This window comes from Lipotes vexillifer, unplaced genomic scaffold (genome assembly GCF_000442215.2).
Source record: "Lipotes vexillifer unplaced genomic scaffold, Lipotes_vexillifer_v1.1 scaffold75, whole genome shotgun sequence".
Taxonomy (NCBI): domain Eukaryota; kingdom Metazoa; phylum Chordata; class Mammalia; order Artiodactyla; family Lipotidae; genus Lipotes; species Lipotes vexillifer.
Genome location: NW_006771517.1, coordinates 84,174 through 105,894, shown reverse-complemented (window position 1 = coordinate 105,894; position 21,721 = coordinate 84,174). Strand labels below are relative to the sequence as shown.

The window sequence follows — 21,721 nt, the reverse complement described above, 5'->3', positions numbered from 1 at the left end:
AGTCTTTAACAAGGTCAGTAAACCCACCGTCATCATAAACATAGAAGCAATACCTATAGTCTTCAGGATTGGTACACTTGGCAGGGCCACCCTTTGGGAAAAGGGATATGCTTACAAGTACTATCAGCCATTAAGTCTCCTCCCCTCTGACCAGGGAAATTCACCCTAAGGGAAGTATGTATTCAACAGAAGGAAGATGATAGTGCATAGTGCAAGGCAGACCTGCGTTAAGAACTTTACATACACTATGTCATCATCTTTGAGGTAGGCATTTTCTCATTTTATGGATGAGAATACAGGCTATAATCAATGATAGAGGACTGCCACTCCAGACTGTTCAGAGCCTACACTCATAGCATTTTCAGGAATTAGCAAAACCCACCAGTAGGGTACTGACTTAATAAACTATGGCATAACATAACATGAATAGACTGTTATGCAGGGTATTTTTGGGTTTTTTGTTTGTTTGTTTGTTTTTGGCGGTACGCGGGCCTCTCACTGCTGTAGCCTCTCCCGTTGCGGAGCACAGGCTCCAGACGCGCAGGCCCAGCGGCCATGGCTCACGGGCCCAGCCGCTCCGCGGCACGTGGGATCCTCCCGGACCGGGGCACGAGCCCATGTCCCCTGCATCAGCAGGTGGACTCCCAACCACCGCGCCACCAGGGAAGCCCTCTTATGCAGTTTTAAAAATTATAAAGATACTAACTTGGAAAAATGTTCTTGATACTGAAAGATTCTATGGTAATAGGATTATGGCAATTAAAGTTTTGAAATTATAAATTCATCTTCTCAGTTAGAAAAAGACTATATACCACATACTATAAAGCCCAACTTCTAAAAACACATTGTAAAATCTAATGTTCTGTTCAAATGTGAAAACTTAGTGTTGCCAGGGCAAAGAATCTGGATTGGGGAGGCCAGGTAAGAACTGGGGCCTCACACACCACAGCAGTACTTCTTCCAGGCTGCCCGGCCCAGCATTTTTTCTGAACACTTAGCCTGCAAAATGTTTGGGGGGAGAAGGGGCTACAAGCCTGCATAGTCTATGTTCCTCTTAAAGAAACTCAGATACTAGAACACTTCCTACCACTTACAATCCACAAGCTAGGCACTGCTTGCTCTAGGCATGGGGATACATCAGTGAACAAGCATACTCCCAGCTCTCAGCACCTCCAGTGGCCTGAGGGGAAACAACAGTTGACATGCAGTGGGCAGGGACCTCTGAAGTGTAGAGTGAGCCAAGAGATCTTAGGAAAAGCTTAAGCTTTTTTGTAGGTGAGGCTGGGCACAGGTATGGAGTCGAGGGTTTTATAAAGACTACAGATATAACTGCATGTTTATGAAAATGTACATCAGCAAAAAGACTTTTAGGCAGTCACGGAACACGTTTATCTAGTCTCAAACTCTTCTTTACCATGGAACATCCCACCCAGCACCCAGCATAATTAGGAACACTCTTCAACACTGCTTCCTAAGACACTTTGGAAATGGTGGTCTGGTTCCCTTATAACCATGGCTCTTGATCAGAAACTCTCAATGGCCTTTGCTTTGTCACTCCATGAAAGGTTCCTTCCAGCTGAGCTGTGGTTGGTATGAGGTAATATAGTAGACAGAAGAGAGGCTGATGCTATTGTGAATGGGTAACCTTAGGGCAACCCATCATTTTAAATGGGTCTGCTACAGTCAATCCAATTTTAACCAAACAATACCTCAACTGGACTATCTCAAAGAGTTAGGATCATTCCAGAGAATCTGTTTTGAGAATGGAGTTAAGAACTGGAGTTGAAATTGCCAGCTTCTCACCAAACTCAAGTCCCATGTCTCCCCACTAAAGAAATGAACAAAACACACATATATATGCACAAAAGCGCTAATTCCACAAGAGGCACTGATCCTTGCTTTATTCACACGGTAACATCTGACATTGGGAATTGTGTGGATATAGATACAAAAGAAGGAAGATGAAATCATAAACAGCAGTTGAGTTCATTAGGGCAGTGCTGGCAGCTCAGCCAGTGTGTAGTCCCCTCAGGTCCTACTGGGTTGAGGGAATGCTCTGCCCCCTCCACTGCTCTTGGCCAAGATGCTTTACAACACTTGGCCTATTCTTTAAAATGAAGGGTCACAGTGATTAAAAACAACACGGTCAAGACATTCAAGGCTGAGTGACTGCTCCTGGAATAGTCTGGCAACAAGAAAGTGAGGAGCAGCATTATGCCCTTATCCTTGGCAAGTATGTGCAAGGCAGATCACAGCAGACGTGTAAGATGATCTTTTCCCCTGTGTTCAGTGGACAAATACCTTTTCGGCCAAAACCACAGAAGGCAGAACCAGAAGGAAGCCCCAGAAGCACCACACAAGCAATATCACCTCTTAGTTTCTCATGATCACATTTAAAAGCTACTTTAATACAGAAAATAGAAAAAGCATTTGTGGTGGGTCCTTTTCAAATCCAGAACACAAGTTGGGGAGGAAAAAGAAAAGCTTCCTCTAGCATCATGGTTTGGACTCTCAAGAGTTCTCTCTACTGCACATGCCACACCACTTCCTCACCAACAGGGGCCCAACAGGGGTTTTTCTTGGAGTGCCAGTTACAAGACACACCCAAAGGCTGTTATCTCTAAACTTCTCTTAGTGGCCAATAAGGAAGAAAATGCTAAGGAAAGTACTTAGCACCTTGTATTCCCTCATGTAGTAACAGCTGGAGGACTTAGCAGTGAGGTAGTGGCAACACTCCTCACATAATGAAAAGAATTCAAGTCTATAAAATCGTTCTCTGGACACTGAAAACAAGCTGTCCTCCCAGACCTCATCCTCCAGCCACCCTCTCACGTGAAGCTGTGTCTACTTCCGGTATACCGGGAAGCTGAAAAGGAAAATGGCTACCCAGCTGAAGTTTCTCAGGACTAGGATACAGAGACCTCGCCAGAGCCTAGGCACAAACTGTTCTGCTGAATTCATTAGGCATAATTTTTTTTTATAGAAAAGAAAACTGAAGGACAAACCAAATTGAAAGAATCACTGTTATAATAACTTTAATTTATCTTGCATTTTACAGAAGTCTATGAACGATTTTAAAAAAGCACCGCCTTACCCCATATTTCTCTGACAGTTGTTAAAGTAGGCAACGAGTACGTCAACAGCTTGAGCAACGGCATCTTGCAAGAATTTCAGACCAACCGGCCACACGCCAAAGAACTTGGCAGCTTTTCTATCTTGTTTTTAATACAGTGGTACATCCACTCTGATGGTAAACCTGTCCAGCCAAATCTCCACAACACACTTTGCAAAATCAGTGGTGATTAGCAAATTAGTTAGCTTTGGCACGGAGCTGTGCTCGCTTGCCTGTGACAGCCTGGAAGCCAGTTTTGATGCTGGCAACAGAGCATCGAGAATGACAAGTTTCACACTGTAAGAAATAGAGTCGGGTGTCCTTTTGCAGGATTGTGTCCGGTGATCGGCACGTGTGACAGGTGACATATTCCTCTGCAGGAAAAGCAACATAAGGAATTACCTGGTAGCCACAGTGAGCCAGAGGTTTCTTTCTTCTGAAACACTTCTACTGACTGCAAGCCCAGGGTGGCACCCAAACCAGGAAAGCTTAGCTTAGCTACATTTAGGTATTCTAGGGGTAAGAAAACACAAGCTATCTGATGTGATGCTTCACGTACTTAACAATAGGTTGAAAAAAGACCCCAAATGTCCAAAGAAGCAGTGACACTTGCCAAATGCCTACTCCTGGCTCTGTTTACAGGAGAGCCACTTAGAGAACTTACTAGCTTTCCTAGGTGGGAACAGATCTGCCAATTTTAAGTGATTAGGAAGGTAACAACTGGGTCAGGCCAGGTCTGAGTGCAGACAGATTTCTCTGACTTGGCCTTCAGCCTGGAACCAACCAGCAGCCTTGATCAGCTGGGTGGTCTTAGGAAATCCAAATCCCTCCCCATGACCCCTAATCGGCAACCAAGAGCCACCTCCCACCCCAGCTCCCCACCACTATCATTTTCCCTCATCTTCTAAGGCCAGCCTTTCCAGCTTCATTAAAAACCAGTGGCGGTCCCCCAAAATATTTCAGCCCAATAAGAACATTTCAGAGCGACATGTTAGAAATTATAAACTTACTGATATATCTTCTCAAAACATTTTCTATCTGTTTCTGTTGGAATCTTCCTTTAATTACAAGTTGGTTATTACCGTCTATAGAACCACTGTGAAAGAAAACAAAAATATCTCCATTATTGTAATTTTCTTCCTATAAGGAATCAAATTCCAGGGCCTTTACATTTAATGAACTTAAAATATATTCAATGGCACAGGATAAGTTCTAGGAGCAGTACTACCTGGTTTCTCAAAATTTATTTTTAATTAAGTAGTTGCTACCTGATGACCCTATTTCCTAACATTAAATTCAATTTTCAATTAATTAAGTCTACAGCAACAAATCTGATTTGTAACTGATTTTAAGTCTAAAACAAATTTATTCCTTAACTGTCTGTGTGATGACCCATTCACCCAACAAAAGGACAATCACACTTTTACTGAACGCATAGCACATGCAAAGCAGTGAGGTAGGCTATAAATACAAAAAATATGAAAGGAACTACAGATATCTTTAAAAATTCTAAGACCAAATCTTTTGATTCAGTCACATACAGCTGATGAACATGCTCTAAAACTGTGGTGATGGTTAACTATGTGAACAAATTAGAAACCATTGGATTATACATATTTACATGTGTGAATTGTATCTGTAAAGCTGTTACAACCCTCCCCCAAAAGTACAGTTGAAATCACAGGCCTCATATTGTCAATGGTGCTTAAAAAGAAACTTTTTGAAAAGAAGTTGCTGATAAGTACTTTTAAGAAAGCAAAGCTCTCCGCTAGACGTCATTTGTTAAAAATTACAAATCACAAAGTGAAACAACAAAATTCAGCCAAGCAGCATTAAATTTATATTTGCTCCATATCTTATTATAAAACTGACTTTTGCAAGAACCTCTCCTGTGATTCTCTAACTATGAGTTTATTATCATCCTGCATGAACTGCAACCCCTAATCTCTAGGCTACAGTGACTTCAATGCTTGATGCAAGAAATTTTTTTCATTCACTGTCAAAAGAAATTGAATTTTCTCAACAACCCTATAATATTTAGCCCACTGACCATAAGTTCACTGGTCACAACTTGTTATAATTTACCTCACCTCTACAAAAACTAAATTATTCTGAGAAGTAGGAAAAACACTACCTTTTACTCCTTCATCAGTTTATGCAAGTTAAAAACAATGATTGTAACAAATTTACATTTAAAACAATTCTTCCACAACACAGTCCACATATCTACCACTGGTCAAGTAAATTACTCCTTAACCCCAAAGCAAATACAGCCAATTCCAACAAACTGAGTTTCAAGAGTAGGAAGAGAACAGGACACCTCAGTTATCTCTATACTGCCAGCAAGGCACAGGATTAAGGCTTTTAAGAGTTCGAGCTCCTGAGAAAGGCAGACCTGAGTTTACATCTTGACTGCAATTAACTAGCTATGTTACCAACCATACAACTTCATTTCACCAAACCTGTTTCCAAATGTGTAAGACAAGGGTAATATTAGTTTCTAACAGTTCACATAACTGTTTAAAGATTGAGATGGTACGCAAAAAAGTGCTTGGCATACAATGGACACTCAATGTCTTAGTCATATTTATTATGTCCTAATTCTGCATTACTTATTTTTAAAGGGACATTCAGCTTCCTATTCCTAGCGCTTATGGCCAAAATAACTGGGATGGGCTCCATGGGACACTGGCCCTCCCGAATGGTGATGGACTGGTGTGGTGTCTTCAACGGGAGAGCCCTAAAGACAAGGAAGTAACTATTTAATTATGGATACCTGTTTCAATGTTTTTCCCATGCCACTCATCAATTTATAAGCTGTACTTAAACAACCTATTTACAATTTAGAAAATAAGTTCTGTCCTAAGAAAATGGCTTCCTCTGAAATCTGGTATTTGCTCCATAAAAAGACCCAAGAATTCCAATTAATGACAGGAAATTCTCTAAACATGGCAGAGCCATGGTGCTCACTCTGGTATACCAACAGGGCTGTTCACAGACAAGCCAATGTGAACTTTGTTTCCTATTCCCAAGTAACCAACCTCCCATAGAAATGAACAAGTTTTCCTCCTTCATTGCCCTAAAAGTTCTTCTGACAATAAAGTGAATGTTTTTTTTTTTCTAAGCGTGTTACATATCTTTTCAAGTTAAGTTCTTATGAAATGTCCATTACTACTGTAAGTAACTATACATAAATGTGAATATAGTTTTCTTACCTTGTACCCAATTCAGCCAATAAAAATGCAAGGAGATGTTTGGGCTGACGATGTAATCTAAAAAGAAAATCGAATAATATAAACCTTATCTTTCATGGAAATCTAACCAAACTTCTAAAAACCTCACCCTGTTCACCCTGTTCACTGTTTTAATTTGTTATTACGCAGCTATTAGGTGAATTTTAGCACAGTTCATCAGATTCTGAAATGAAGATAAATGACACCATTTGTTTACATTTCAAAGCCCATAAAACAATACTACATTTTATTTACAAACATATACACATTGGTAAATGTCTATAAACAAGGACAGGAAAGGTAAATACGAACTTTAGAGGATAAAATCTTTTTCTAGGAAGGAAGGTAAAAGGGATCAGAAAGAGATATAAAGATGGCCTTGAACTGTAACTGTAAAGCCCTCTTTGTAATGAAGCAAAAAGATCTGAAGCAAATGTGTCAAAAGGTCAAAATACAACAAATTGAGGCAATGAACACTTGGGTATTTGTTATGCCAATTCCTATATATTTCCTGTTTGCAATTTCTTTATTTAAAAAGAGGGAAGTATTTCACAGCACAATAGCAGAAAATTTAAAACAGCTAAAATATTCACCAACTGGGAAGTGGTTAAATAAATTATGGTACATCCATTCTACCTTGCTTTTAAAATAATACAGGTCTCTAAATACAAAATAAAACAAAAAGATGTATCCACATAAAATGAAAAAAGCAAATACAGAGCAAGGCCACTCAGTATTTTCACTTTTTTTTTTTTTTTTTTTTTTTTTTTTTTTTTTTTTTTGCGGTACGCGGGCCTCTCACTGCTGTGGCCTCTCCCGTTGCGGAGCACAGGCTCCGGACACACAGGCTCAGTGGCCATGGCTCACGGGCCCAGCTGCTCCATGGCATGTGGGATCTTCCCGGACCAGGGCACGAACTCGTGTCCCCTGCATCGGCAGGTGGACTCTCAACCACTGCGCCACCAGGGAAGCCCCTTTCACTTTTTAATTCTATTCATTTGGCACTGTTTGAGCTTGTTCCAATAAGTAGATATTACTATTACAATTTTAAAAAGTTATTTTTAAAAAGTTACAATTTTAAAAAGTTATTTTTTCCCAAAAATGTAATGAGTAAGGGTTGGTGAAAATATAATAATAATAATAATAACACGTTGCTACTGGGAGTATAAACTGGTATAACTGGTTGGAAAGCAACTGCCAATGTTTGCCATAAAAATGTCCATTCCTTGTGACTAGGCAATTCCATTTTGGGAATTTTTGCCCTAAGGCTCTATTCTGAGTTCTGCCGAGATACATGTATCTCCCAATGCATCCCAATGCAGCCATAAATAAATAAATAAAATATTTAAAGCCTTGTGCTTCAAAGGATGGCAAGAAAGTGAAAAGACAATCCATACAATGGGAGAAAAAAATTTATCTATATATATAAAAAAATATGTTGTATAACTCCTAAAAACATTTAAAAGACTATTTAATGATAAGGGTAAAAATTTCACAATATATTAAGAGAAAAATATGTTAAAAACCAGTATAATACCAATTTATTTAAAAATATGTAGGGCTTCCCTGGTGGCACAGTGGTTGAGAGTCCGCCTGCCGATGCAGGGCACATAGGTTCATGCCCCGGTCCAGGAAGATCCCACATGCCGCAGAGCGGCTGGGCCCGTGAGCCATGGCCGCTGAGCCTGCGCGTCTGGAGCCTGTGCTCCGCAATGGGAGGGGCCACAACGCTGAGAGGCCCTCGTACCGCAAAAAAAAAAAAAAAATGTAGATGCATGAAAGTAGCAAAACAAAAATATTAAACTACGATTACCTATCTCTTAATGGTGGACTTACAGATGACTTTTTTTTCTTTAGTAGGTCTGTATTTTCTAATTTTTCTATAATAAGCCTATACTACTATTGCCATCAGCAAAAAAGTCTAAAACCTTTTAAGTCATGCCTAAGCAATGAAAACAAGTGGTTACTCTGGGCAGGGAATTTTTAGTGATTATATTTTCTTTGTTTACTGTTGTTTTCCCTTTTATCTGCAACAAGCATGTATCACTTATGAAACTAAAAAGAACAGGAGATAAGGTCAGTTGCCCTAAGGAACCTGCCAGAAAATGTGTAGCTGAGGAGCTTTGAGAAGAGCCAGCCCCAGACAGTGACCTGGGGGTGAGACAGGCATGGAATGCGATGGTAATTAAGAAAGTCGAAATCTCATCAACTGTGTCTTGGCAATAACCATCCAAGGAAGAAGCACATTAAATTCAGCTGCTTTCCCAAAGCTCACTTCTTGTACTTGCTTGGCAGGCCCACCCCAGGCTGATGAGCTTTTCCACCTCCCTGGGCTCTCCAGGCCCCTGTCTAAGGACTACAGTCAGCCTTCTTACTCTTCACTCCATCTGGTTAGGATCCTCTCATGAGTCAGCATGAGTGGGCTTCTCTCACTTCTGGATGCCCAATAAAACAAGCCTAAAGACCTATGAATCAAAAGAACAGACGGACTTGAACTGTGACCTCCCTCGACCCAACCCTGACACCTGTGCATTCTTTCTACTTTTAATAAAGTCCACAATAAGCATATTTAACATACACTCCACTGAGAATCTAGCATTTGGGATGGAGACTCTGCATTAACCAACTTACAATTTACAGATATCTGTAAAGTTGACAAAAGAAGTTTTCTTGGTTCCTACTCGGACGACCTGTGGAGGTTTCATGACAAATTTCCTTTTCTCTCCAGCAACCATATCTGGATTCTTTTCCCTCATGATGTTGAACACTCGATTCAGTAGCTATAGAGATAAAGTGGTATTCATGTACAGTCTTATTAATAGCAGGAGTATAACGTTCCCACTTGAGTCATTGTGCTTTTCCTTTAAACAGAACAAACTTTACTTTCTACTAAACGTACACACACATCACATGTTCTGGGAGCTCCCTGAAGGCAAGACTCAATTCTCAACCAGGAACTGGTCCATTATGGATGCTTAATAGTTCCTTGTTCAAAGTTGAAGGAATGAACAAGCCCCTAATTCTACTGTTTCTGTGGGAAAGTATATGGTACCTGGAGAAGTAAAATTCAGACTACCCTGAACAAGCAAACTCCAGACTACTATGGCCCCCTATTAGCCACTCCCTCTCCCTACTGTCCCCCTTCAGTGGGGCTCCAATGGCCTCAGAAGTTCATGGATTCAGATGGAACAGTGAGTACTATAATGACTGCCACATTGTGGACAGCCTGCCCCAAACGTCGGCATCAGGCAGTGCGACCTCTCTGGGTCTGTTTCATTATCCACCTATACTTCAATGGCCCTTTCAATTCAGGGAACATTTATCCTGCTTTTGTTTTGAGTTCTGCTGAACAGTTTAGCCCCCTTTCATAACAGAATTTGTCTTACCTCCTCATATGTGTAGTCTCTTTCTGAACCTGCCCAAGCAGGGCCTGTCTGGTTACTGAATGAGATACCATCATCTTTTTTGCTGTCTTCATCTTCTAAAGCTACAGATAACAAAGACTGTAAGAATGAGGGGTAGAGCCTGATACAATAACAAAAAGGGGAGAAGGGAAAAGCAGATCTAGAGAAATGAAAGCTTCAAAGACATTTGTCTTCCTTCCCACAACTGCATTCACAACAGCCTCAAGCATAAAGGCATCAAGGCTCACAAATAACCCCATATTCCTTAAGGGGATGTTACGATTTTCATAAACCACCCTTAATAGAGACCTCTCTAGGAATGTGTGGTAATACAAACACATTGAACTGTTTCTTGATTTAACAAACATAAGATAAAATAATGCACTGGGATAATTAGAGGAAAAAAATGTCCAATTGTTTTGAAGCACTTAAGAAACATATACATCCGTAAAAACCCATCTGCTGACTATACTAAAGTTCTCTAAAGCAGCTATAGCACTTAGAAGCTAATAAACAGGACTTTTAACAAAACAGTAAAAGATTTTTTAAACATTTAAAATTCAGTTACAGTAATTGTCCCAATAGTCTAAATCAGTATGTTTTAATGTAATCACAATTGCCAAGTTCTTCCCCCATGAAATCTTTTAAACTGTCATTATGAAGTTAGATTCTGTTTCCTTTTAGCTTCCATTATTAGGCAGTGGAAATAAGGGGCAAGAAAAAATAAATAAGGAGGCCACCCATGGAAGAGACTAGGCCAAAGGCTTGTGTAGCCTAGAAATGAGCTAAGCTCCCAGTATTACCTTCATCTTTCTCGAGTATTTCATCCTCATCTGGGAACTTGACATTCTTCTTTTTCTTCTTTTTATTGCCAAGCATAATGTCAAGGTCATCCTCTGGTTCAGCTGGTTCTTGAACATCACTTTCAATCTTAAGGTCCTAAGAAAGTGAGATAAGAGTCTCAACATTTTGCTACTAGGATTATTATTATTTTTAAATGACATGGGCTGACATGGTTTTGGAGGAAAAAAAGATATTAAATATTCAAAACTGAAGTTACAGATCAGAACTCTCACAGGTGAACCAAACTGGTTCAGAGTCTGTCATTTAAACTGGAAAAATTTTAAGACCCTTTTGTGGGACCTTTTCCTTTCCTTTATCCATCAGCCTTGGGATCTTACTGTAATTATTGTCCATGTTTTTAAACCAGGCCACTGTCAGAATCAAAGAAACAAAGATTCTTAAATCTTCTCAGTGACAATCTTCAGCAGGAATGGGGTTCAGGAATGTTTTAAATAAGTTTCTAAGTATTCTGATGCAGTTCGTAGGAGGGTTTTTTTTCCTTCTGACACCAAATACGTGATTTTTTCCACCTCAATTCTCCAACTCTCTGACACTAACTAGGTGACCTACAATTCAATGCAGTTCTAACACTACCCAGAGTTAGTGACAAACTCCATGGGTTTAAGGGCTCAGTCACATAAGACTGTCGTCATTTCAGAGGCCAGGTACAAGTATAGAGTCCCCACGTTTCCAATACATATGTCCTACTTCAAATTCAGAGGTTCCCACACACCCCTGGTTCAGTAATTTGCTAGAAGGACTCAAAGAATTCAGGAAAACACTTAACTATTACTTTATTATATTATATATATATATATATATATACAATATTATAAAGGATATGCTCAGAAATAGCCAAATGGAAGACATGCATACATAGAGCAAGGAAAGGGAGGCAGGAGTGCAGTGCTTCCATGCCATCTTCAAGTATACCACTCTCCCAACACCCCAGTGTGGTCACCAATCCTGAAGCTCTCCAAACCCCACTGTTCAAGGGTTTTTTATGGAGCTCACCCATGAAAGAAACCCATGAAAGGTTTTTTGTGGAGGCTTCATTATGCAGGTATGATTGATGAAATCACTGGTTGTTGGTGACCAAACTCATATCTAGAGATTCCAAGAGTCTTAGGAGCTATGTGCCAGGAACCAGGGACAAAGACCAAATATTTTTTTTTATACCACAGCCAGCCTGGCACCAGACTGTGAGGAGGTCTTTGGGCATCACTTCAATAGATAAAACCATGAAAGAGGGAGAAGGCAGAACCCACGGAGAATTAGGGTCCTATGATGAATGGATAGAGACAAGGTAAAGCTTGATCCCAAGACTAGCTGCTATAGTCATGGATGTAAATAGGGCATAACCTTGAAATGAGACATAAAAAACCCCAGAAGAGCAGAAAGGGCCAGTTTCAGTCTCCAGCCTTCTAATCTCGCCTCCTTTCACCAGTGTATCCAACTCCCTGCCCTGAAGTGTGCCATCCACATCACCCATCAATATCTATTTTTGTGCACCTACATCCTGAACTACTCTGTAAATGGCTATAGTAATTTTAGAAATCTAATCAGCAGAAAAGTTGGAATAGCCAGGACTAAAAGCAGCTCAGCCTTGATATGCCAAATCCAGCTGTGTAGTCTCAGTGCCACTTTTGGCCATCAAAGACCAATCAGCCCATGTGTATTAGCTGGATAACACCAGACAAGAAATCTGATACTAACCTAGTCTCTAATAAGATGACAGTCAGTAAATGAGAAACTCAGACATGCTAAATATAAATTAGCACACATCAGCCAGCTTCTAGTCCTATATTATTATTTATATTATCCCAGTAAGATCTATTTCCAACCTGAGGCTAAGACCCAGTGAAAGGTAGAGAATAGTACATAGTGTTTTTGAAGATTTTTCAAAAGCCCTGTGGTGCTCTGAAAATTTAGGGCGAGAGTAACCCAAGATCTTAAAAACACTTCAGCCTCAAGTTAATGCCCATGTCTTGCCTGATAAGGGTACTTGTAACCTCTTACGTTATGACTTCAGTAGCAGAGAAAAAAGTATCCAAGCACTAAATAAGAGCTTGTAAGTGGCTCTTCAGGACAAAAGCTACTAGAGAAATTTGTTAAGCAAGACTTTCTGTGGCACATCTCTGATGTGTCACCTTGTTACCCAGGATTTTTTTTTTTTTTGGTACACGGGCCTCTCACTGTTGTGGCCTCTCCCGTTGTGGAGCACAGGCTCCAGACGCGCAGGCTCAGCGGCCATGGCTCACGGGCCTAACCGCTCCGCGGCATGTGGGATCTTCCTGGACCGGGGCACGAACCCGTGTCCCCTGCATCGGCAGGCGTACTCTCAACCACTGCGCCACCAGGGAAGCCCTACCCAGGATATTTACACCTCATTCATTCAACATGATTTGAGCATTTCTCTTTATCAGTTTCCTTATAACAGTAGGAAGAGAAGAAAATCCCCAAACAGGGAGAGAGCAGGATAAAGCCAGGTAAAATAATCTTGTTCTAAAGAACTCTAAATTATCCCTGAACCTCCAAAAACAGGAAAAATATCTTATTTGTTTCAGTACCCTAACAATTAGCACACAATGCCTGACTCACTATCATCATTAACATATATTTGCTGAATTAACCAAGTCATTAAAATTGTGACATTGTTTCCAAAACTCAATGAATTACTGCTATGTGTGGGATACACCTTATTTACTTGAATTTGAGCAAATAAATAATTTACCAAAGAAAAATTTGGGTAAAGGGCACAAAAGGGGACAACTTAGTGCATGTGTATGTGTATTCTCACTCTTTCTCTCTCATAATTCTGAGATATTTGTATTAGAAATCAACCCAGTAATAAGACAATTACAGGGCCTCAAGTCCCTACAAGATCAGAGAACTCCATAAAACCAACCTGAGTGCTCTGGTTCTCCTACAGGCTATAAAATCACCAGCCACCAACCACCAGAGGCTGGGGTTCATTCTTTGCTGCTCAGAAGAATACACATAAATTTGTGTATCCTCAACATGCTACCAAAAGTTTAACAGAAGAAACCATACTTGCTCTATAGGATTTCTCACAGAAATCTCTCTCCTCAGCCAATCTCAGTATGATTAATGACAAGTGGCATTTTGTAATCATCTTAATGGCACACAATACAATGTGTAAAACCTAACTTTACATTCCTTTGAACCATCATCCCTTTAAGATACCTAGTCAGACAAAAATCCCAAGAAACTGACCTTAACAGTGGTGACTAAATACTTAATAACAAAAGCAAAACTAGTAAGAGATGAGACAAACAGGGAGAATCATCAGCCACTAGCAACCTTTCAAGAGGTCAAATTTTACCTTCAATAAGAAAGCAATACTACCTTTACACCTTCCTCAGCTTCATCAATATCAAATATCTTTTTTGTTTTTTTCTTCTTTTTCTTCTGATTAAAGAAGTTCAAGTCATCTAGATCATCAGAAGCATCTAAAAAGATAATTGAGATTCTCAATTATTAATAGAAGGCGAAGCATTAAATTATGAGTTAAACCAATGTTTCAGCTATTAATCGATCAAGTCACCAGAATAGCGAGATTGGTATTAATTAGCACAGTAATTCCTCCACAACCACAAAATGGCAGGTCAACTCAAAGCTTTGTAGGAAAAATCTGGTTAGGGGACCATGTTGGGAATATTTATTTAGTAATCTGACCATATGATGCCTCATTGTTCCCAAGACAAAGTCAGGGTTCTAACATAATTTCCAAGGCTCTCCAGCTTTCTCTACTTCTGCTACTCTCTCATCTCCGACACCTTAATTCCTAGTTCCAGCTCAACTGAACTACCTCCACTTCTTAGTGAAGTGTGTGTCTCTCACCTTCAAGCCTTCCTATGGGCCCTCCCACACAGCTCTTACCTTCATCTCACAGGATCTTTGTTAGGAGTTACTTCTACCAAGAAGTCTTCTCTAAGCCTATCCCTCCTGTTCCCCAACTGGGTTAGGTGTCCCCTAGGTGCTTTGATAGTACCTTCTACCACTTCAACAGAGGTGTTTACCAGCTGCTTGTCTATCTCCCAATGAGATATTAAGGGGCTATGCCTTTCTCACCTAAATCCCAGTGCCTAGCTCAATGAGTTATTCAATCAATCAATCAATCAATCAACAAAGGGCCTTATAAAGTATTTCACATTCATTAAAATGAGGCTACAATATGAATAAAATGAAATTTTATCCACCATTAGTGAGTAATAATGGGTTTGGTTCAATAAGTTTTCCATCTGTTCTGCCCTACTGTATACTAGAAATATTTTAAAATGCCCCTACTACAAAGTTTTTCAAGGAGCTATTTATGAATTTTGTCTTAATAAAAGAATGATTTACTTTCCAAGTTTGTTTTAAACATGTATAAGATGCTTAGCACATGGTAGATGCTCAATGAATGTTAATTTTCTCTATCCCTAGTACAGTGTCTTCTATTCAATAGGCATAAATATGTTTACTTAATCATTTATTTCTAATTGTCAAATGCTGTCTGTGTTAAAGCAGAGTGAATAACTCATGCTGGTGTCTAAACCCAAACATTTTAGGCTGTAATTTTAATCTCTTCTATATGTTTTCAAACTTGTTAAGACACAAAACTGTTTATCTTGGTCCCATTTCTTTCTGCCTACACTCAAATACAACCACCATTAAAACTGGAAGAGAGACATCCCGAAAGGCTAGACTAGAAGAACCAGCCCTGGAGTAACAAAGTTTTGTCATCTCTGTCTTGTGGATTCAGTGGAATTTTCCCTGAAACAAGTCTATCAGAAATCTGGCAAGGTCCCATGCACACAGACCGTTGATGGCCTCAGCTTCACTGTAATAGACAGCCTCTCAGGCTGAAAGGACACTGTGTGCACAAAATCCAAAACACACTGATGGAAGAGAACCAGGTCTCCCAGGACAACAGTGACTCTCTCATGTCTGCCACTTACCTTTTTTCCTACTGTCCTCTTCATCGGCTTCTACATCTTTGTCCTCAGTTGGCTCTGGCTCCACTTCTTTTGTTTCTGAGGGCTGGGTTTCTTCTGTCTGGGCATCCCCTTCCTCATCTAACATAAAAGGCTTCTTCTTCTTCTTTTTCTTCTTGCTCATAGTAGGATCAAAAATCATCTGTTTAAAAGATAACAAAAAAGAAAAGGGGACCACGTGATTAGTTTTAATGATACTCACATTCCAAGTATGCTGTATTCTCAAAAGGCATACGCTTAAAAGAAAGAGTATTTGACGCATTAAAGTATCTGAAAGGATTTTACAAAAAAAAGAAAAAAAAATATACATACACACACACACGCAACCTTCCTTATACTATTAAAAGTTGAGGGGGTGGGCTTCCCTGGTGGCACAGTGGTTGAGAGTCCACCTGCCGATGCAGGGTACACGGGTTCGTGCCCCGGTCCAGGAAGATCCCACATGCCGCGGAGCGGCTGGGCCCGTGAGCCATGGCCGCTGAGCCTGCGCATTCGGAGTCTGTGCTCCACAACGGGAGAGGCCACAACGGTGAGAGGGCCGCGTACCGCAAAAAAAAAAAAAAGTTGAGGGAGGGCTTCCCCAAAACATATGTACATGTCTTTTAATTTAAAATTATCACAAGATAACAGAATTTAGGAAAGGGATCTTAGCAATAACCCATGCTTCACCCCTCGCTTTATGAATGAGAAAACCAATGCCTAGACAAGTCATACGTGTTTTATTTAAGGTTGGTAACCTGGGGTTGCTATACCAGGAGACTTGAACTGATAAAAAAAAACTTAAAAAACAAATTTTTTATCCTGAAACTCAGACAAGCCTTTAAGGAAGTCCATCAGCAGCCCTTCATGTAGCAAATCTCTGAGTAAAAGAAACTTCTATACAACCTTTTACTCTGCCTTTTGTTTCTGGAACATTAAAAAATACAGATAAAGTGTTTAAAAGCACAAGTCTAGAACCTAACTGACTGAATTCAAATCCTGACTCTGGTTCTTACTTTTGTTATCCCAGGTAAGTTCTTGCCCTCTCCTTGCCTCAGCTGTAAAATGGAGATCAGTAGCAGAAACAAAACCAAATCTCACGAGATTATTAGGAGAACTAAATAAGTAAATAAATATAAAACACGGCGCAGTGCCTGGCACAAAAGTACTCAATAAATGTTAGCAATTATTATACAATTTATATAATGCTTTACAGTTGACCAAACATGGTATCTCTTGATTTCTATCACTGAAATTTCATCAACTCAGGGTGATCTAATTTCCAAGACATATCATGAAACTCAAAAAAATTCCCAAACTGATTCTGATTAACTTAAATTCCTTTATGTCCCAAGTACATTAAGGAAACTGAGCTACACTGAAACCAAACTATGGTGTGTAATAAGGTAGGGTAGTATAAATATCGTCCTCACCCAATACAGAAGGATTTGCAAGACATTCTGGAAATTGATACAGCCTCATTTCAAAGTTATCCCCTCCAACCTTAAGAAGGCTCTAATTGTATAAATGAGTAATTCTGAAAAGCCATCAGTCTGAGGAACATAATCTGGCAAACTCAGAGAAGAGGATAGAAGAGCCAGGAGGAAGGAGTTCCCCACTGCTGACCTACTGGGTCTTGAGTCACCCTACATGGAGTGCTGTAATCTGTTCCAGGGAAGAAGCTATAATTCATCCTTATTCCTGAAATATGGAGGCTTGGCAAAAGGACAGACAACGCTCCAGGCACTATAAATTTGGTCGTCTGGCAGGGTTTACAATTCACTTATTGCATTTTTTTCAAGTATCAAGTTCCCTAGAATATTAATTATCTTTTAACTATTATTCAGCAAGACAGACTAAAGGTAAGGGGGATCCTAAAATCATCAAAGGACATCCTCACAACCACCCTGTTATGCTCTGAAAAACATTCATATAGGTCCACAGGGAAACAGTACGGTTGTAGCCTTGTAAAGGGTTATAAACATGAAAGAACTGTACACTGAAGTAATTAACACCTCTCTCAATTACTCTCTCTGGATACTTAAGACATAAACTCATTGCCTCATTTTATTCACACCACTCAGCAAAACCAGACTTTAAAAATATGGAAATAGGGATTCCAAAATAGTGTCCAAAGCAGACCTCCCCCAAACCACAAGGTCACATCAGTTTAACTTAAAAATGTGGTTTCTGGGTCTTCCCTGGTGGTCCAGTGGTAAAGAATCCACCTTACAATGCAGGGAACGTGGGGATCGGGGAACTAAGATCCCACATGCCGCAGGGGCCCGCGCAACAACTACTGAGCTTGCGCACCTCAACTAGAGAGCCTGCGTGCTGCAAATTACAGAGCCCATGAGCTCTGGAACCCGGGCACCACAGCTACAGAAGAGAAAACCCAACACCACAACTAGAGAGAAGCCCGTGTGCCACAATGAAAGATCCCACGTGCCTCAATGAAGATCCTGTGTGCGGTAACTAAGACCTGATGCAGCCAAAAATAAAATAAATAAATAATAAATAAATCTTTTTTTTAAATGTGTTTTTTTTTTAAGACTTTCATATCTGACTTAACAAATTATCACAGTCCATATGTTTTGTTTATGAAACTAGCTGGGATGTGAGACGCAAATAGTTGCTCACAGTACACTTATGGAAAAGCAGGCTCTTATGGGTTTTTTTTTTTTTTTTTTTTTTTTTCTTAGCTTTCTTTTTTTAACTCTTCATAGAACAAAGCCTTCAAAAGTTTTCTTTTCAACTTCCCACACTGGGTTGGGTTGAAGAAAGTGAGGAAAAGGGACAGCAGCAAAAGTTACCCTGACAGTAGCCTAAAGTGCTTCAGCAAGTTGGAAGCCTACTCCCATCTATCATACCCTATTCAGGATGTTAACTTGAAGGCCACAGCACACCCCACCCAGAAGGCAGGAGTTACAAAAGAACCCAGAGAAGCAAGGTGAGCAGAACAAATGCTCTGAAGAAATGTGTCGTCATCTCTGGGTGATAGGATTCTGGGAGATTTTTATTTCTCCTTGTATTCTTCTGTGTTTTGTATACGTCATACAACACATATTCCATTTTTAATCAGTTTCTTTTGTAAAACACCTTACTATGTTGTGTGACAACCTGACGTTCTGATACTTTGTGGATGGGGCCTAGTAATAAGCAATAATCTTAGCTATTGACAGCACTTTAATGTCTGCAGATTAGGGAATTTTTCCTCACAAGGCAACACTCATATTTCTAGAATACTGCTTTTTACTAAGGTCATGGTTCCACTAGTTTAAAAGAGATCATGTTATGTGAGTTTTGGGCTTATTTGCCAGGTTTAAAAGGAAGTGTGTGCAGTTTATGACAACTATACATTAAAAAACTATTAAAAGAAAAAAAGGAAATGTGAAAAAAGAAATAAATTACTTTTTAATAGTAGGTTCTTTAATGCGCTATCCTGGCTACCAGGCAGCACTACTTCCACTGTAGGGAATCCCTCACAGTTTATAAATCATTTCTATGTACAGATTTTCACTCGATCCTTACAAGTCTGTAAAGTAGCCAGAAGTTAAGGATCGGCCTAAGAAAACTTATCTATCCAGCAGTATTAAAGGAACCAGAACCTGCACATACCTTCAGAGTGGAAGCCAAAGGGAGGATTCTAGTCATACTAACTTGCTGTGTGATCTTGGGCAACTTAACCTCCCTGAGCCCTAATTTCCTGTTTACAAAATGGACTGGTAGATCTGAGAAATGCAAAGCTGCTTAATACTTTATGGGCTTCCAAAGTCCTCTGCTGGAATGCTAGTTCTGACATCTCTGCTTGACGAAATCCTTTTCACTCTTCAGTAATATTCCACTTCCTTCACCATCTGATCCCACTGCTAAAACTGAACCCTCCAGCCCTCCAAATCGCTGTTAATGGCTCTATTTCTACCTCCTATACCAACTAGTAGTAAATCTCTTACAACACTTGCAAGTACTTTACCACAGAAAACCAAACACAGAATAGCACCCCACAGAACTTTGCACTATATTGGTACTTTATTTGTTAAAGGTTATGAAAAGCTTAGAAAATGGGTAGAAACAAAACAAGCATGAGACACTGCCACTCTCAGAACTTTTGAAATACAGTGGCCTAGAGCAATGTCTACCATGACCTCCAAGCAAGAACCACGCACCTCCCTTAGACTCAGTTTCCTTCCTAAAAGAGCGAGACCCTCCTAGTCACCTAAATGGAGATTTGGAATTCTACTACTGGCTCAGCCACTTACTATTTGATCATGGGCATCATACAACTCTCTAAAAGCCTCGGTTTTCTCATTTCTAAAATGGGTGTAACAATACCCACCTTAAAGGGTTGTCATGAGAATCAAATGAGAGCTAAGAATCCCCTCCAGAATAAAATCCAAATTCCTTAACTTGGTCTTCAAATCCCTCCATGAACGACCTACTACCTATATTTCAAGGGATTAACTCTAACCAAATTGGATAATATTCTACTCCCTTGCCCCGGATCAGGCCTTTCCACTACTTGAGGAAATTCAAAGCATTTCCAGCGTCTACCTCAAAAACCAAAGCTCGAAAAAGCCTCGAATTTTTCTCTTCCTTCTCTCCGAGGCCCTACTGGCCAAGCACTCGAATGTTTACAGAAATTAATTATAAATTCAAGGGTTTTTTTCTGGTGGGGAGGGCTGCCCGGTAAGCGGTAGCTCTCCCATTAGTGTTTATACCTACGGATATCACTTAAAGTCAAATTTCATTTTAAGTCGTTTGGTTTTAAATAAACTGGGATAAATCTGGCCAAAAAGGGATTTGAGGAAATTTGCTGAGGTACAAGCACGACAGTAGAAAAAGACCCAGGCATCTTTGCAACTCAGACTTCCCGCTGACGTCGCTGAGAGCTCTGCTAAGGAAGGCTCAGGGACTCCCGCCCTAAAACTTTCCGAAAAGGTTAATCACTTTTTCAGGCTGAAGGATCTTTTTCTCTTGTCCTACCCGCCTCTACATGAAAACAAGGGTGGGTGCCGGGCAGGAGAAGCCAGCCTGCAAAGTTTTAAACTAGGGCGCTCCACCGGAGCCAAGAGACGCTCCTCTAGGCACCACCAGCGCCCAGAGAGTGCGAGTTGGAGCTGCACCGTCAAATCGAAAGGAATGCAGGGGCCGCCAGCCCCAATCTCGTTCAGCTGGGGCATTAACCGGGCATGCAAGCTCTCTTCTGGAGGGCGACTCAACGTGTTCTCCATTCCGGAAACGCCGGCCACGGGAGGACGCCGGCCTCAGCGCCGCCGCCCTGAGGAGAGCGGGGCAAGGCCAAGCCGCGGTTCCGGAGCCCTCGCCGGCTCTGCCGCTCCGCGTCGCCTAGGCCCGGCTGTCCCACATGGCGGCGGCCGGCCGCTAGGCCGCAGGCCCAGTCTCCCACACTGGAGTGGCTCTCTCTCACTGCCTCCGTCCCTAGACCTAGCGCCAGCCTCAAGCCCTCACCTCGTCCCCGGACATGGCTGCGGCTCGAGTGGGCTCGGCACGGACGGAAAGTCTGACAGGTCAGCCCCAGGCCCAGGCTTCACCGTTGCTCCTGCCGACACCTCTCCCACCACCGCACTAGGCTCTTGCATCAGCGAAAGGGAACAACACCCCGCCCTCTCTTCCCAAGAGTTAGAAATGCGCCTGCGCAGAGACCGCCAAGGCGCAGGCGCGCGGCGAAGCCGACCTAGCGCGCTCCGACTGGCGCGAGTTACCAGGCGACGACACGGCGACAGGCAAGCCGGGACTTGTAGTCCGCCTAGAAGAGGCGGGCGCTAGCGCGGCGGCCGCCCAGCAACCCGTGCGCGTGCGCGACGTCTGAGGAAGCCGGCACGGAAGGTTCGATTTTGCATGGGGCTGCTGTTACCTTAGCTTTTGGAGGCGTGGAGAGCCCGCGCAGTTCTGCGTCGCTTGCGGAGTGAATTCGAGGTGGTTTCTCTTGGGTTAGGGTGGTGGGTAAGGCACTCAGTAATATGAACCCGTCGGGGCTTGTTTCCCTCCTGCTCCCTCCACCGTGCCCCATTGGGGTGTTCTAGTGTTTCAGGAACTCAAAATTGGAGCTAGAGGCGCACACCTCACTAAAGGGTTTTACTTCACGAGAAATTTAACTCAACAGGCTGGATTTAAACTTGGGAGGTCGGC

At 41.2% G+C, this 21,721-nt stretch overlaps 1 protein-coding gene across 1 annotated transcript; it reads right to left on the bottom strand.

Annotated features, from left to right (window-relative positions):
• Positions 1–3,018: 3,018 nt before the first annotated feature.
• Positions 3,019–21,191, bottom strand: EIF2S2 (eukaryotic translation initiation factor 2 subunit beta). Its single transcript, XM_007446820.1, has 9 exons — positions 21,041–21,191; positions 15,557–15,734; positions 13,962–14,065; positions 10,553–10,688; positions 9,732–9,832; positions 8,977–9,125; positions 6,328–6,384; positions 4,123–4,208; positions 3,019–3,486 (listed from the first exon to the last, which is right to left on the bottom strand). Exons 1-9 carry the CDS (start codon positions 21,053–21,055, stop codon positions 3,311–3,313), a joined length of 1,002 nt encoding a protein of 333 aa, XP_007446882.1. The 5' UTR covers positions 21,056–21,191; the 3' UTR covers positions 3,019–3,310.
• Between the last annotated feature and the right edge of the window lie 530 nt (positions 21,192–21,721).

Coding starts and splice junctions, on each gene's coding strand:
- EIF2S2 (XM_007446820.1), bottom strand. Junction 14,066..15,556: donor AGAGGACAGTAGGAAAAAAG/GTAAGTGGCAGA, acceptor TTATCTTTTTAG/ATGCTTCTGATGATCTAGAT. Junction 6,385..8,976: donor TTTACAGATATCTGTAAATT/GTAAGTTGGTTA, acceptor TTTTCTTTTTAG/ATTACATCGTCAGCCCAAAC.